Source organism: Toxorhynchites rutilus, chromosome 3, assembly GCF_029784135.1.
Source record: "Toxorhynchites rutilus septentrionalis strain SRP chromosome 3, ASM2978413v1, whole genome shotgun sequence".
Lineage (NCBI taxonomy): Eukaryota > Metazoa > Arthropoda > Insecta > Diptera > Culicidae > Toxorhynchites > Toxorhynchites rutilus.
In genome coordinates this window covers 66,859,572-66,875,238 of record NC_073746.1, presented here as the reverse complement: position 1 = coordinate 66,875,238, position 15,667 = coordinate 66,859,572, and the positions used below count along the sequence as shown (strand labels likewise).

The following is a 15,667-nucleotide window of genomic DNA, read 5'->3' as shown; positions in this document are numbered from 1 at the left end:
CTACGTCAACCTTGCGGTTATACCACAGATATAACCTATTTCCTGTTTTTGGTCAAGTCTTGTGACGAAATGTTCGGATTCCGCATGAACTAAGCAATCATTGCTCTCTCGGTTTCTTTGCGCATTATTTCCGGTTTTTGTCTAGCTCTTGGCTTGTGGTTCACTGTCGTTCCTAGCACCTTTGGAGGACCTCTGAGATGTCCGAATGATCTATAACCATCAGTTTTCACAAAGCGTGATGCGAAGCTTGGTTGTGCATTTTGCATGTGGGTGAAAAAAATCCCAATTATTAATTTCTATTCCGCATGGGTGGTCTCGGAGATGAAGCAAAGTCAGTTAGTGGATGTCTAGCTGAAAGAATAATTGGGTGTTTGTGGTTTTCGGAGATAGGTGCACTTCTAAGTCGTCTACCAACCCACAGGATTGAGTCAACTACGGTAGGAAATAATGATTTGAGTACGAAGTGTGGTTGATGTGGACCGCCGTAATATTCGATGAAGTGGGTAGACTGAAAAATTAATACGTATTTGGCGATACATCCTTTCAATGTATGTGATGTTTACGTAACGATGTACACGGAACAAGAAAAGTATGTAAAACAAATCGTTTTGAACGACGATTTTATGTTAGTCCTATCAATGCTCAATATTAATGAAGCAAGGGGTGTGATATCTGTTAACTGCTACTTACTTAATTATTTTTTAGCTCCTAGTACATCATCTGCACTATTATTATGTTCAACCTGTTGAACGACAATTTATTCTCAGTTTCATTGCTCTGAAAGACGATTTAATTTTCTTAGTTTTAATAGGAGGGATTGGGTTCCCGGAATAAATCGCCACAGAAAACGACTGCAACAGAAACCACCGCTTATAAAATGTGTAGTAGGCTATAAATATTGTGGCGCGGTATTGTATTTCAAAACAAGAATTAACCGGGCAAACGTATCGCCCCAGGCAAACGTAACGCCCCGGGCAGACGTATACCGTCCGACGCTCGCTAGAGCTCGGTCGGACATTGCTAAAGGATCGTATCCTATGTTTCAAACTAACCGGGCAATCAGTGGATCCCAGGTTTGCGTGCGAGACACCGCCGCTTCCGACGGCGGGTCGGCGGTGGACTCGGATTGCGTCATCTTGGCGGCATGGGCCGCCTCGATTCCTTATCCTCGCCAAATGGGGACTTCGTCCCCATTACATTGTCCTCAGAATAAATTTCGAAAAACGAGAACAAGAGAATAAATTTATAATAGAAATGTGAGGCACATGATGTTTTTCCCGCGCCAAATATTTCTAGCCTACTACACTTTTTCTAAGCGGTTGTTTCTGTTGCAGTTGTTTACTGTGGCGATTTATTCCGGTCACCGAGGGATTGATATAGAATCTTACGGTTCATATTCACTCAATTCAAAACTGTCCCTATCACTTTCGCATAAAATATCTCCCATTTTTTCAGCCGTATTTGTCATTTAACGTCATAGTGTCAGTTTGTTCAGGAAAGTTTATGACGAGCTGGATCCGTCATTTTCGTTCAAGGGGTTAATCACAATGAACTTAAAAAGATTTTTTTTCCTTTTTTTATTTTCTTGTTGTTAGTACATAATCTGTATCATTAGTATATTTCTTTACAATGAAATTTTAAATTTTTTGCTTTTATTTTTGTTTATAGAACCAGAAAAATTGCACAAAGAACACACTAAATGTCACTTAGGAGTAGCAATTCATTCCCATTGTGCAAGCTTCACTGATTCGAGTTCTAAATAGCCAACACGTCGTTACAGTAATCAGAAGAAGGGAAGGCAAGTTAGCATAATATGCAAGGTCAGTGCGGTCGGCAGTTATCATGAAATAAATATTTATTAGTGTTCGAAGATTCGCGTTAAGACGTATCAAATTCATGTTAACGCGAGCTTACTATAATTCATACAAATTTTCAAGGTGTCTACTAGAGTACTTCATTGTGTAACTGTTAAGGTAAGTATACACATATAGATTCAAAACTTTTCATTATAAATCGTTGATTAGGCGAATAAACATTGGCCCCACAATAATGAAACGTCTGAGTGATGCTGGCAGACAAAAAAAATCAATAAAACAAAAAGATATATGAAACGTATTCCTCTTTTTTATGATTTTAGGATTTTGGCAAGTTGGTGGATCTGGGCCTAGGGGCACGGACATAATGACAACAGACTGTGATTATGTGTAGCAATTACTTTGAATTGGCTGCTGATTTTTAAATTCGAAATGATCAAACAACATGTTTGATATAATGACATCCTAGACTACAAATACATAAATTACTAGTAGCAAGACCTACACGATAAAGCGCGAATTGAGCAAGGTTGGACAACAACCTGAACTTTAGTCTAATAAAATCTCTATCAACATTTAACCTTTTGTATCAGTTAAATCTTTGGGGAGAATAGAGAGAAACCATCTAATATACTCTTCAAGATCATTCCTAGATCATCCCTAAATTGATTCGTTACATTTTTCGAAGAATGACCCCTCTATATAGAAATAGAGGACATAGTCATAGTCCTATGTCAAAAGATTTGCTCGTCTCGACAGTGATTGAAGCCGAGACGAGACGAATTGTTCGTCTCGTCATATATAATAGGACCCATTGTCTTTCCAAATTTAGATTTCATATTATTATTCAATAAGTTTTCGAACTGCCGCCTCGACGTTCAATCAAATCTTTCGCTTTTAAAAGTGCATTCATCGTGTCGTTATGAGCCGATTCTGAAACATATTCCCGTTTTGATTTGGATTTTATTCAGGAAAAACTCGCAAAACGGGGAGCAAGGCATAGTGAGAACGAAGCGCAGGAATAGCGAGCAAACCGTCATTTCTATTTAGGCATCCAATTTTCGTCCGCCAATCCTACACATGTTCGTAAATTCTCATCGTAGAATCTGGAATAGAACGCTGGAGGACAACAATAGAAGCATGCATGAATCTGTTCTTCACATCAAGCTTTACATCTTTGTTTGTGAAGTCACGGTTTTGTTTTGTATTCATTCATACAAATGCAAAAAATTTCACACGCGAAAAAAACTGTACCAATCTGTACTTTATATATAATCTGTATCGTACAGAATCTGTACCAAAACAAACGAAAAAAATCTTTACCTTTCCAGATAAATCTGTACGTGTGGCAACACTGATTGGGACCCTATTTTCACCACAACTGCGTTATCGTGATGGAAAAAATCACTGGGTCGCCTCTATTCTAACGAATGCCAAGCAGGAAGAAAAAGACCAACCTGGCTGAAACACTTGAAGTGTGTTCTCCCAAGACCTGATAGTATCCGAGAACAAAAGTGTTTCTATAATAGAAGAAGGATGAATACACAAAATGGTCATAACTGAGATCAATCGTAAAAAAAAAGATTTTTTATAATAGAGAAACTCTACAAGGAGGAGCCCCGAAAAATTCCCGTAAAGTGTGAAAAGTTACTAGCTACTAGTTTGTTCAAGCTAGTTGATAATGGTCTCGGTCGTGTACGAATGCTTTTTACTAACACAAACACAGACTAAGTACGACACCAAAATAACGATGAATGCTACTGATGAGGCCAGTAATGCTATAACCAAATCAACGCGATTAAATACCGAAAATGTGTTGAACTGGCTATTTTTAAAAACCTCAACATACTCAGTGCTCTGCATTTTTGTTATATCATTCATATCCCGACGCTGCCAGCTGACATCACAACCTTCGCAGATCGCTACAGCATTAGTTCTTCCCGGAGTCGATACAGATCCTTCCTCGTTCATAGACCTCTTCGCAACAGACACTTCGTTGTTACAGCCTGCAGAACTTTTCAAAACAGGAGCAGATTCTTGTGCTAGCGAAATACAAGTTAGTAGACCAGCATCGGTATAGCTCGAGTAGAAACCTTCATTGCATCGACAAAAATTCCTACCCCCACAAATTCCATTGCTACAATCAACTACACGCGAATCACAGTAAGGCGAACAGACATGGTGCCAACGGAATGAATGTTCATCTTCCGGAACGAAACCATCGTGACACAAACAGGTATCTGGTTCCACACAGTCCCCGTTTTCACAGGGTGGATCGCAAATTGGTTCACACGTTGCCACCAGTTGATTGTATTCGAATCCATCATTGCACTGGCAGATCCCAGGCGCCACACAGCGTCCATTCAAGCAGCTCGTGGAACACAGAGGTGTGCACTCGGTTTTCCCAGCGGGATCCTTTCTCAAATAAAAACCATCATGGCATTGACACTGATTATTTCCCAGACAAATCCCATACGAACAGACCACCTTATTTGAATCACAGTATGGTTGACACGTTCCACCATCCGAGGATACGAAACCTTCTTTACAGATACAAACGTTAGGGGCAATGCATGTACCACTGCTACATACCGGTTCGCAGATCGGTTCACATACGTGATCAAATTCCGTAGATATCCGATACCCATCAATGCAATCACATGAGCCATCGCCAACACAAAATCCATTGACACAAGCCCTCTCACAATGCGTTGGATCGCAAGTTATTTTCCCATTTCTTATCGCTAGCGTAAATCCTAGGTTACACTGGCAAGTATTAGACTGAACGCACTGACCATTCATACAATCTATCAAGGATTCGTCACAGATTGGTTCACAAACACTCGTGCTGTTCACAACGAACCTATAGCCCGTAATACATTGGCACAAGTTTGGCTTGATACAGTATGCGTTTATGCATCGGTCCTTACAGTATGGTGTACAAACTGATTTTTTCACGTTGATCACTGTTAAAAAAGCAGAGTGGGTCGTTGTACAACAATATCCTTGTCCAATGAATACTTACAGCTGGTCGTCGTGAAATAACCTGGAAGACATTCGCACCGTTCCGGTCCTACGCACCTCCCGTTCTGACACCCGTTTGTACATTTAGCCTCACAAACATTGTTACTGTTCTCAATTTTGGAATATCCTACGAAGAATTATAGTGTGAGTTTACTTTCCACTTTGGTTCTCGACCAACTTTACCTTTGTTGCACTCGCAAACATCCGGCGCAATGCACTTTCCGTGGACACATGGTTTATTGCATTTGGGCACACACTTCATAGAATTTCTGCGATCCAAATGGTACCCCTCATTACATGCGCATAAATCCGGACCACTGCAAATTCCATTGGAACATGGTTCACCACAATATGGCTCACAGAGTCCTATCACCAAGTTGAAGTTGTACCCAGTCCAACATTGGCAGACACCGGGACCAATGCAATCTCCGTTCAAGCAGCCATCAGGACAATATGGCTCGCAGGTATGATTCGAGCCCATACGATACATTGGATCACACAAGCAAACATCCGGAGCAATACATCTCCCATTGCGACATCCGTTCTTGCAAAGTGGAACGCAACCGCCCTTATCGTTACCGCTGGGTGTGAATCCCTCATTGCACCGACAAACCTCCGGTTCCACACATCGACCATTCGAACAATCGAGCGTTGCACAAATTGGGATGCATTCGTTGATATCGTTTAGGCGGTAGCCGTTAGAACAATCGCAGATCCCGGGAGCAACACAGTTTTGGCAGAGGCCACTACAAACCGGAGAGCATACAAACGGGGATGTTGGAGAGAGTGTGTAACCTGAAAGGATAAGGAAAAATGCGTTCCGTCTATCGATTAACTATTCTACTATAAGTCTGGATTCCCACCGTGGAATCAATTTATTGATCATCAGATTTGCGAGTTGAAAATGCCCGGTTTTATCGATCAAGAAAACACATAATATTTTCAGGAGAACCTCACAATATTTTTTTTTTTGAAGTAGTCCCCGTTTGATCCTACACATGTCACCCAAACCTCTGGCAAATTGTGGATTTCATTCCAATATTTGTTTACCTTGTTCATCGATTCGCCCACATTTTTATATTTGGCTAAGTTCTGCTCTGCAGAATCATTTGAAGTCTGGAGGATACGGCGGGTGCGATAACGTTTCTCAGTTGAGGGTTTTCACTACGTTCATCACGGCTTTGGCGGAGTGTGCCGGTGCGTTGTCATGCTGTAATATCACTTTACCGTGTCTTCGGGGTCATTCCGCTCTTCTTTCATCAATGCTAATTTAAAATTTATCATTTGTATTCGGTAGCGATCTGTATACCCTGTTTCTGACTCGACTGGCCATGGGAAGCAATATCTCAGAATTAAGTAAAACGTTGTGGGTGTAGAGACATTGATCATTTAAGCAACTTGGCATACTTGAAATATTTAAAAAATATTTAGGCTACTTTTTTGAAAAGAGCCAGGGTTTTTTCTTATTTTTTACAAAAAATTATATCCCAAACACTATAATAACTACAAAATTTCAGTCAAAAAATGAAATATTCTTAATTCTCAAAAAAGTTATATGAATAGCCCTTACAATTTTCAATAAGTCATCCATACATCGGAAGATGACTTTTGCAGGGAATTTTTTTTCTGACATCAACTTTTTCATGTTTATTTTAATTACTAATCCTAATTTTGTTTAAAGTCAAGATAGCGATATAGTGTATTCGACAAAGTTTTAGTTCTTATTGATATTGATATAAACTTTTATCGAAGACGTCAACTTTCTATCTTTCATAGCTCCTGGAATATACAGGGTGGGCCATTTAAAGTGGAGACATCTGGCAACCCCATAACTTTTGACAGAGATTAACAAATGTCATACCGCGTTGGAAGCGTCATTTCAGTACAATTTTAACCATGGAACAATACACACCTAAACAACGCGCTGAAATTGTACAGCTGTACATTCAAAATAACTTCTCAATTGTGTTAACTAAACGTGCGTGGAAAAATAGAAATAAAGTTAAAACATCGCCTGGAGACAACACTATACGTCGATTATATGCCAAATTTATATCGTCTGGTAGTGTTGGTAATGCCAGTCATCTGTCCAGACAACGACCAAGACGTTTCGACGAGAATATTGATGCCGTTCGAGCCAGTGTTGCAGAGACTCCATCGACATCAGGTCGCCATCGTTCGCAAGAGTTAGGCATCTTTTTATTGCCATTTGTTCGTGAAAATGAATTGGACAATTACTGGTTCCAACAGGACGGCGCTACATGCCATACAGCGGCTGCCACGACCAAATTATTGCGCGAAATGTTCCCCGGAAGATTAATATCAAAAAACGGCGATTATGACTGGCCACCGAGATCACCTGATTTGACGCCTCCTGACTTTTTTTTATGGGGATATTTAAAATCCAAGGTATACACTGGTAAACCAAGGACCCTGGCTGCGCTGAAAGACAATATCCGACAAAGAAATTGCTGCCATATCGGCCGAAACATTGGGCAAAGTGATGGAAAATGCCGAAAAAAGGGCACATTTTGCGGTCAAGGCCAGAGGCAGTCATTTACGAGATATCATAATCAAAAAGTAGTTAGAACAAATCTCCTTGGACCAAAATAAATGAATATCAAAAAAAAAAATTTAAAATTCCACTTCTTTACTTTGCTATTGCAAAAACAAATCCTTCCACTTTAAATGGCCCACCCTGTACAGTGACTCAAACTCGTAATCGTACTGCACCATGCAGATCTCTCAGAATTTCATCATTAGTATGGTATTCCTTGTTCATTGCAACTATCTTTAGCTGTTGTCTACGAGCTTTTTTGTGTATTCAGAAGGAATATTTATCAATTTTTCATCAAGTGGTTTTTAAAATCGTTATTTTTAGAAATTTGAAGGTTTCTAAATTTCCTACACAGATAACTTCCGTAGTTTTTTACTGGGATTGATGCCAGAAAATTGTGGAACAATATCAATGACTTTTGAACAATTGTAATGTAACAATGTGCGAACTACATATGTCTTGCGCTCTGGGTCATTGTTTTGGTAAAACTTGAATCCTCGCTTCCATCCCATTTTGTTGACACTTTGCTTCATATTTTCATTCAGGATGTTCAAGTAAACATTTTGATCCTAAGGAATTTTTCGGGGTAGGAAATTTAGATACAATCAAATTTCTAAAAATAACTATTTTAAAAACCACTTGATGAAAAAACTGATATATAATATTCCTTCCGAATACAACTCGGCTAAAGACAGCTAAAAATAGTTGTTAAATCGTAATCGAGTTAAACATTAGTGGTAATTTTTCAAAGAAAACATGAAAAAGTGAAATTTTTTCCCTGATCAGTAACCTTCGTTCGATGTATGGATGATTTGTTGATAATAGTATGTATATATTTAACACATAATATTTAAAAAACATAATTTTGAGAAAAAATGGATTTAAGTTTTCAAAATATTTCAAAATATACAAATCATAGATTGTTTTTAATTCGTTTGATATGTTTTAATGGAAAAATTAATAATTCCTTACATTTCATTCTTTAACTCTTTAACTCTTTAACCCTAATTCTTTAACTTCTTAACATTTTGTTGAGCTCTCTCTCTCTCTTTCTCTCTCTCACTCTCTCTCTCTCCATTTTTCGGCTAATCACCAGCGACCGAATACGTAATTTTTATCTGGATCGGTCCGAACTGGCAAGAGTAGAGCGACCAGCCGGGCTTGAACTGGAAAGAAAAAGTTTGGAGAAACATTTCAACAAAAAGATTGTCGTCGAATCATCGGAGCGACCTCTACCTGTTGATAAACGAAAAGACGGAGCATCGAAGGTTATGGAACATTATGTGAATGAACTAAAATTAAAATAAAATTGAAATGTTTAATAATGTCTAAATTCGTGATCTTAATACTTTCTTTCTTTCTTTGTTTTTAAGAGGCTTTAAACTTTGCAGTTCATTCGCCTCTATTTAATACTTATAAAAAATAAACTATATTTACCCAAAAAAAAAATTCTCGCAAAAATCGAAGTGAGCATATAAAATTCCCTCAACTCTCATATTCACAACTATGGATGTTTTTTTTCTCACAAGTAGGCGAGCATTTCGATCTCTGATTTTCGTAACTCGAAAACTATAAGACCTACAAACTGTTGGTTAAAGAATGGAATGTAAAAAATTATTCAACTTTTCAAATTGAAAATATCAAACGCGTTAAAACAAAATTATTGAGACAAAATTATTTAGAAAAATTAAAATCATGTTTTCTTAAAAAACATGTTTTTTTAAATCTACATGTATAAAAATGGATTTCTGTCTGTCTGTCTATCTGTCTGTCTGTCTGTCTGATTCTTATGGACTCGGAAACTACTTAACCGATCAACATGAAAATTGGTATGTAGGGGTTTTTGGGGCCGGGGAAGGTTTTCGTGATAGTTTGAGACGCCTACCCCCTCTCTAAGGGGGGGCTGCCATACAAATGAAACACAAATTTCTACATTACTCGGGAATTAATCAAGCAAATACAACGAAATTTGGCATGTGGAGGTTTTAGGGTGCAATAAATGATTCTATGGTGGTTAAAATGCAACGAAATTTGGCATGTGGAGGTTTTAGGGTGCAATAAATGATTCTATGGTGGTTAGCCTAGGGAGTTGGGGGGGTTGGGGTCTGCCATACAAATGAAACACGAATTTCTGCATTATTCGAGAATTAATCAAGCAAATGAAACCAAATTAGGCATATGGAAGCATATAGGCTGAATCTAATTTGGGATGCGGAGGTTTTAGGGGACAAGAAACATTTCCAAAGTGGTTCAACACTCCTCCCACTTTTCTGAGGGGGGGAGGGGGGTGCTGCCATATAAATGAATCACTAATTTCTGCATGACTGGAGAACTAATCAAGCAAATGGAACCAAAATAAACATATGGAGGTTTTAGGGTACAATAAATGTTTCTATGGTGGTTAAACACTTCACCCCCCCATCTCTAAGGTCTTATAGAAGCTGGACAGAGTGTATTCCAAGCATAACTGTCTCACCATGTTCTTTTTGAAGATCCATAATAAATAAATCGGTTCAAGTACCAGAGTTTTATATTGGGTTGGGGAAAAAGAAATGTCGTATATTGTCAATATATGGCAACACAACAAGATATGTTTATCTTGTGTTGTACTTATCGCATCGGGTCATACTATACGGCTATTTAATCTATCCTTTTCAGTCTCAAGTTATAGCGCGTCTAAGATGGAGTCCACCATGCAAGAAATTCGTCATATTTTACGTTTTTTCTACCTATGAGGTAGAAAAGCATCGAAGGCGGCCGAAAAAATTCGTGTAGTTTATGGACCCGATACTGTAACGATTCGCACAGCACAGCGTTGGTTTGATCGATTTCGTTCTGGTGTAGTGACTGTCGAAGATACACCCCGTACTGGTAGGCCAATCGTCGTGGAAACCGATAAAATCGTTGAAATCTTCCAAGTAGACCGGCATGTGAGCACTCGCTCGATTGGCCAGGAACTGGGTATAGACCACAACACCGTTTGGAACCGTTTGCAGAAGATTGGATTCCAAAAAAAACTGGATGTATGGGATGTACACGAGTTGACGCAAAAAAATCTTTTAGACCGAATCAACGCCTGCGATGCACTGCTGAAATGGAACGAACTCGACCCATTTTTGAAGAAGATGGTAACTGGTGATGAAAAGTGGATCACGTCCGACAACCTAAAGCGAAAAAAGTCGTGGTCGAAGCGCGGTGAGCCAGCCCAAACCATCGCCGAGCCCGGATTGATGGCCAGGAAGGCTTTGCTGTGTGTTTGGCTGCTCAACTATGGTCAGACCATCTACTCGGTTCTCTACTGTGAGCAGCTTGACCGTTTGAAGCAGGCGATTTACCAGTAGCGGCCAGAAATGATCAATAGGAATGGTGTTGTTTTCCACCAGGACAATGCTCGGCCTCATACATCTTTGATGACCCGCCAGAAGCTCCGGGAGCTCGGATGGGAAGTCCTATTGCACACACCGTATAGTCCGGACTTGGCCCCAAGTGATTATCATCTCTTCCGGTCCATGCAAAACGCTCTTGGTGATACTAAGTTGGCCTCAAAAGAGGCTTGCGAAAACTGACTGTCTGAGTTTTTTGCAAATAAAGAGGTGGGGTTTTATAAGGGGGGATAATGAAGTTGCCTTCTAAATAGCAACAAGTTTGCGAACAAAACGGCGCATATTTGAGTATGTATGTTTAATAAAGCGTCAAATTTCGATCAGAAATACGACATTTCTTTTTCCCCAACCCTATATTACGCTTCCAGCAGGGCTAATACACTCCGTTTTGGTTTGCAAGAACGAACTAATTCTCTAACAAATGAAAAAAATAGTTTAACAGAACAAGTTGCAGATAACTCTCTTCTTCTTAAACGATGTTGTAATTATGATTTTGTTCAAATAATTTACACACTAAAATAGTACCAGTTACACATTTATAGTAATTTGAAAAAAAAAACATGAATAAGTTGTTGTTAAGAAAACATTTTCCCTGTAGCAGTGCCCTTCTTATGCATAATCTTTCGAAAAAAAACTTATTTTTTGTTCCCAGTATTCCAAAAAAAAAAACAACATCAAGTTTAATTGTCCCATGTTGATATTCTAGGCATAACAGTCCCACCATGAATTTTTGAACCTGTAATCAAGCTTGATTGATTCAGTGGGGGAAAATTTTCACATTTAATCAAGCAGTAGTTACTGCTTATTAAAAATTATAGGAGGTTGTGTTCAAGACACGACCGCATTGTTGACGTAGAACTACGCTGTGGTTTAATTCAAGTCGCTTGTTTATAACTGCGGATATTATTTTATAATGCTACGAAAATTTTAAAATAACCATTCTACCAGTTTGGTCGCCCTGACAATAATTGTTTGATGATTCATTTTTGTTTCTCGCATACAAAATTCCAAAACGGCATTCACGTTCTTTGTGACTAAATAAACGAAATAAACTCTATCTGCTAATCTCAACTACCTCGAAAAGAGTAGCACTGCTTCCTTATGATCAAGATTAGCGCAAAAGCAATCCTAGTTGAAAGCAGTTTTGCGACTGGCACGCGAGCCTAAATAAATAATAACTTATTGAATAACTTGGTATTCCCCAAATATTTTTTTGGTAGACAACCTTAACACCTGCTTCACCATAGCGTCAGTTCACTGATGACAGAAAACAAACAATGTTAACTGGTTAGAAAAAGTCTGAATATTTTCCTCAGCAGAGATTCATTACTAATACCCTAGCGTAAATATTCCCCTCCCCTCCTTGTTTTTATCATTTTATCATTTATCAACATTCGTCAATAATAGAATAAAAAATTAGGCGATTGTTGCATCGTTACAGGGCCATTGCACACGGGAGCAGATACAAATGGGGTTTCAGCATAGCGAAGATGCACTATTTTTACGTACGGGTTATGAAGCACGCACGTAAGCACACAATTATCCATATATCGATGGCTTGAAGCAACTGAATATACAAACACAAAAATCTCCGTTTTGCGCTCTTCTCAACAATAGTCCTAGCTGTTAATATTGCCAGTTTAGATTAGCCTAGCTGTCATCCTTTGTGGAGAGATTCATCCTAACGTCATGCGAAACCAAATCACTTAAAAATTTCCAGAACATTTATTTTCTTCGCGAGACAATTGTGTAGCTCAGAACCTCAATGCAATGGCGTCAGTATGATGCAATGATATCAATGCCAGAGACATCAACGGTCGCGTCCACAGCTCAATTTGAAACGAAGACATGTGATGACGCAAAACAAGGAAGAACAAGGGTTATTCATTGCTTTGAATACAGAACGATACTGAAAGTTTGCCTTCTGATACTGAAAGTTTTGCCATTGCTTGAGACTCTAAACTCTAAAAAGGCCCTTGGAAAACTTTACTTTATCCATCATATTACTCCTCCACCCCCATTGCCTTGAGAAAGGCATTCGATCCCTTGCCGTCCAGCTCGACCAGCAACGATGTTGTTCAGTCGATTTTCTCACGAAGAATGAAAGTTTGCCTCAGCGAGATCCACTGTTTATACTCTAGGCAATTATTCCCTTTCGTTCTTTTTCTTTTCCTTTGTTCACGGAGACTTTACTCTTAAGATTTCCCTTTCGTTGCTCGTCGATAAGTTGCTCGTTATTGATAGCTCTGTTTGGGAAAGCACACAAACGGACAGAACAAATGTATGAGGAAAAGGGAATGCTTCCAATTTTCATCAATTTAAACCATATACAAACTATGGGATTGTAATGTTTAGCACATCAAACGAATCTTAGGGAATTTCCGATTCGTTTGGTATGCAAATCACCAAAATCTGTTCGCGGCAAAAATAGTTGTTAACGTTAACTTTATTTCATAAAAATGTGACCTGTTTTCTGATTTGGCACCCTTAATGAAAAACGTAGTTCTACGTCAAAAACCCTGTGTATTGCTAAATTGAAACGCTTAAAGGTAACGGAAACGCTCTGGTAGATGAAAACTTTGATTGCTTTTTTCTCAGTTGTTGATTTTGGAACATGGGACAACTATGCCTAGAACGGCAATATAGTTTTTGAGTTATTTGTAAACAACATAAGAGAAAACACTTGGGCTCCATTCAAAAAGTAGTCTAATTCTTTTTTGAATATTTTAAGGATGCAAAGTTGCTTAAATGACCAAAGTCTTCACACCCATAACGTTGCACCGCTATCCGAGCTGGTGCTGCCAACTCCTAGGACGAGTTGGCATGAAATTCGTCATATATCAAATCGACAACCCTACTAGCAACATCGAAAATATAAACCGGACAATATCAACTCGCACACCTGTTAGTACCTGAGACGTTAGTATCATTATCCATATTTGTCTTTTCTAGAACCATTTCATTGTTATATATTTACTGATCTTTTCGAAAATGGATCCTTTCCTAATGACTTCAGAGTACTACTAGCCTCAATGAAATGATATTGAAATGATCAGTCACTCTAAGACACCACTCTGTTAGTAAATTCACTCCGCTCGAAAATTAACGAATGAGCGGTAAATGAACCAATAAAAACCAGGAACATTGATGAATAGCAACCACAATCACGTCACTTGCAAAACGCCTCTGACATCTGTTCCTTCATGAACAAAATACCTTGAAAACACTGGCATACGTTGGGATGTACACAGGTGCCATTCCCACAGCCAGGAAAACACTGCGGAATACATCGGTTGCCGTCTTCAGGATCAGTTGAATATCCGTCATAACACCGACATTTGCTTCCTTCGCACCATCCAAAACGACACCGCTCCTGACACTTTGGTACACATTCCCCAAACTCGTCGCTCTCGAAGCCATCATTGCACAGACAAACATTTGGTGCCACACAACGTCCATTTTCACACGACATTTCACAAGCTGGCTCACACCTGCAAGAGAATTCAATTCACTGATTATCCGTTACCCCCCAAAAGTTACGCAAAAACTATTTACAAGAACTCATGAACTTTGCGGTAACCAGCATAACACTGACACGTGTCCACTGCAACGCATTCACCGTACACACATTGACTCTTGCACAGCGGTAGACAATCATTGCCGTGACGATAGTATCCTTCACAGCAAACCTCCTTTCGTTGGATTTCAAATTCCAGCTGTAAATGAGTTTTCAAAAGATTCCGAAAATCATCTAGGCAGCATTTCAGAGGAAACGCAAGAAACTCACATCGCACGAGAGCTTTTCAACCGCAACGGTCACCGGAAGTGTGTGCTCGGTAAACATACAGTAATAGTTGCAGGTTCCAATTTCAACACCGATAGATTTATTTTGAACCAGTTTCGGGATTCTGTAACATAATTTGTGGACGCATAAAATTTATACCCTTTACAAAAAACTGCAAAACCCTAATTACTTCTCAATTTCATAGCAGAAATTTTTGCCACGCACAAAGAAAATGCTCACTAGCAGGTACAGATTCAATGGAATCCACCAAACAATCTTCATCACTAAACTCTCCTGAAATACTCAGAATCTCCGACTCCGGGAAAATGTGTACATTCTTTAGCAGTACCTATTACTTACTACCGACTTCCGAAAATTCCGGAACGACATCCAGACTCGGAACCTTATCAATCTAACCTCAATGATGCAACATGCTATAAAAAATCATTCATGCATTTCGTTCAAAAAATCGGCGCACTCTAATGCAGTATCAATGAAGCAAACAAAATGCATGCGTTTGATTATGCTTTTGTTTGTAGATTAAACATGTCATATTAACCTGAGTTATGATTATGTGCCGAGCGGCTTCTGTTCAGCATTCCGCGGTTCAAAGGGGTAAAGGGTTTATAATGAGCCAATCAGTGGAAACATTAACGTCATTAGTTGATAAAATATGGAAGATAGCGTAAAATATGGGGAACTGCATTCGAGGAGTTTATGATGAACATAAACTCCTCGAATGCAGATACACACGATACGTGTGAACAATGAGTTCATCGTATCAAAAGTGGTATGATGCTTGAATCGCAGCTCCAGCTACTGTTGAAAGTTCGCAGTACGTTTTTCCACTTCCCCTATAACTTCGAAAATATTTGCTTCGGATCACGACGAAAACATACGAAAACCATTTGAAAGTTTGCGCGTTCACTTAAGGTGTACAGTAAAACTTAGCGAAAGAAAAAAATAATTGCAGTAAAAGTTCATTTTACTATATTTTCATATCAGAGATAATTCAGCATTATAAGGGATGAGTCTACTTCAAATTCACGTCAAACACTTTAACTTAATCATTTTATACCCAAATGCTCGAGTTTTACATTTGATT

General features: G+C 38.9%; 1 protein-coding gene across 1 annotated transcript; it reads right to left on the bottom strand.

Moving 5' to 3' along the window:
• Window positions 1-3,485: 3,485 nt before the first annotated feature.
• Window positions 3,486-14,844, bottom strand: LOC129773206 (platelet endothelial aggregation receptor 1-like). The gene is made up of 7 exons (XM_055776792.1): window positions 14,753-14,844; window positions 14,566-14,686; window positions 14,334-14,494; window positions 13,995-14,269; window positions 5,022-5,633; window positions 4,840-4,965; window positions 3,486-4,780 (listed from the first exon to the last, which is right to left on the bottom strand). The coding sequence occupies exons 1-7, from the start codon at window positions 14,842-14,844 to the stop codon at window positions 3,486-3,488; spliced, it is 2,682 nt and encodes an 893-aa protein (XP_055632767.1).
• Window positions 14,845-15,667: the final 823 nt, after the last annotated feature.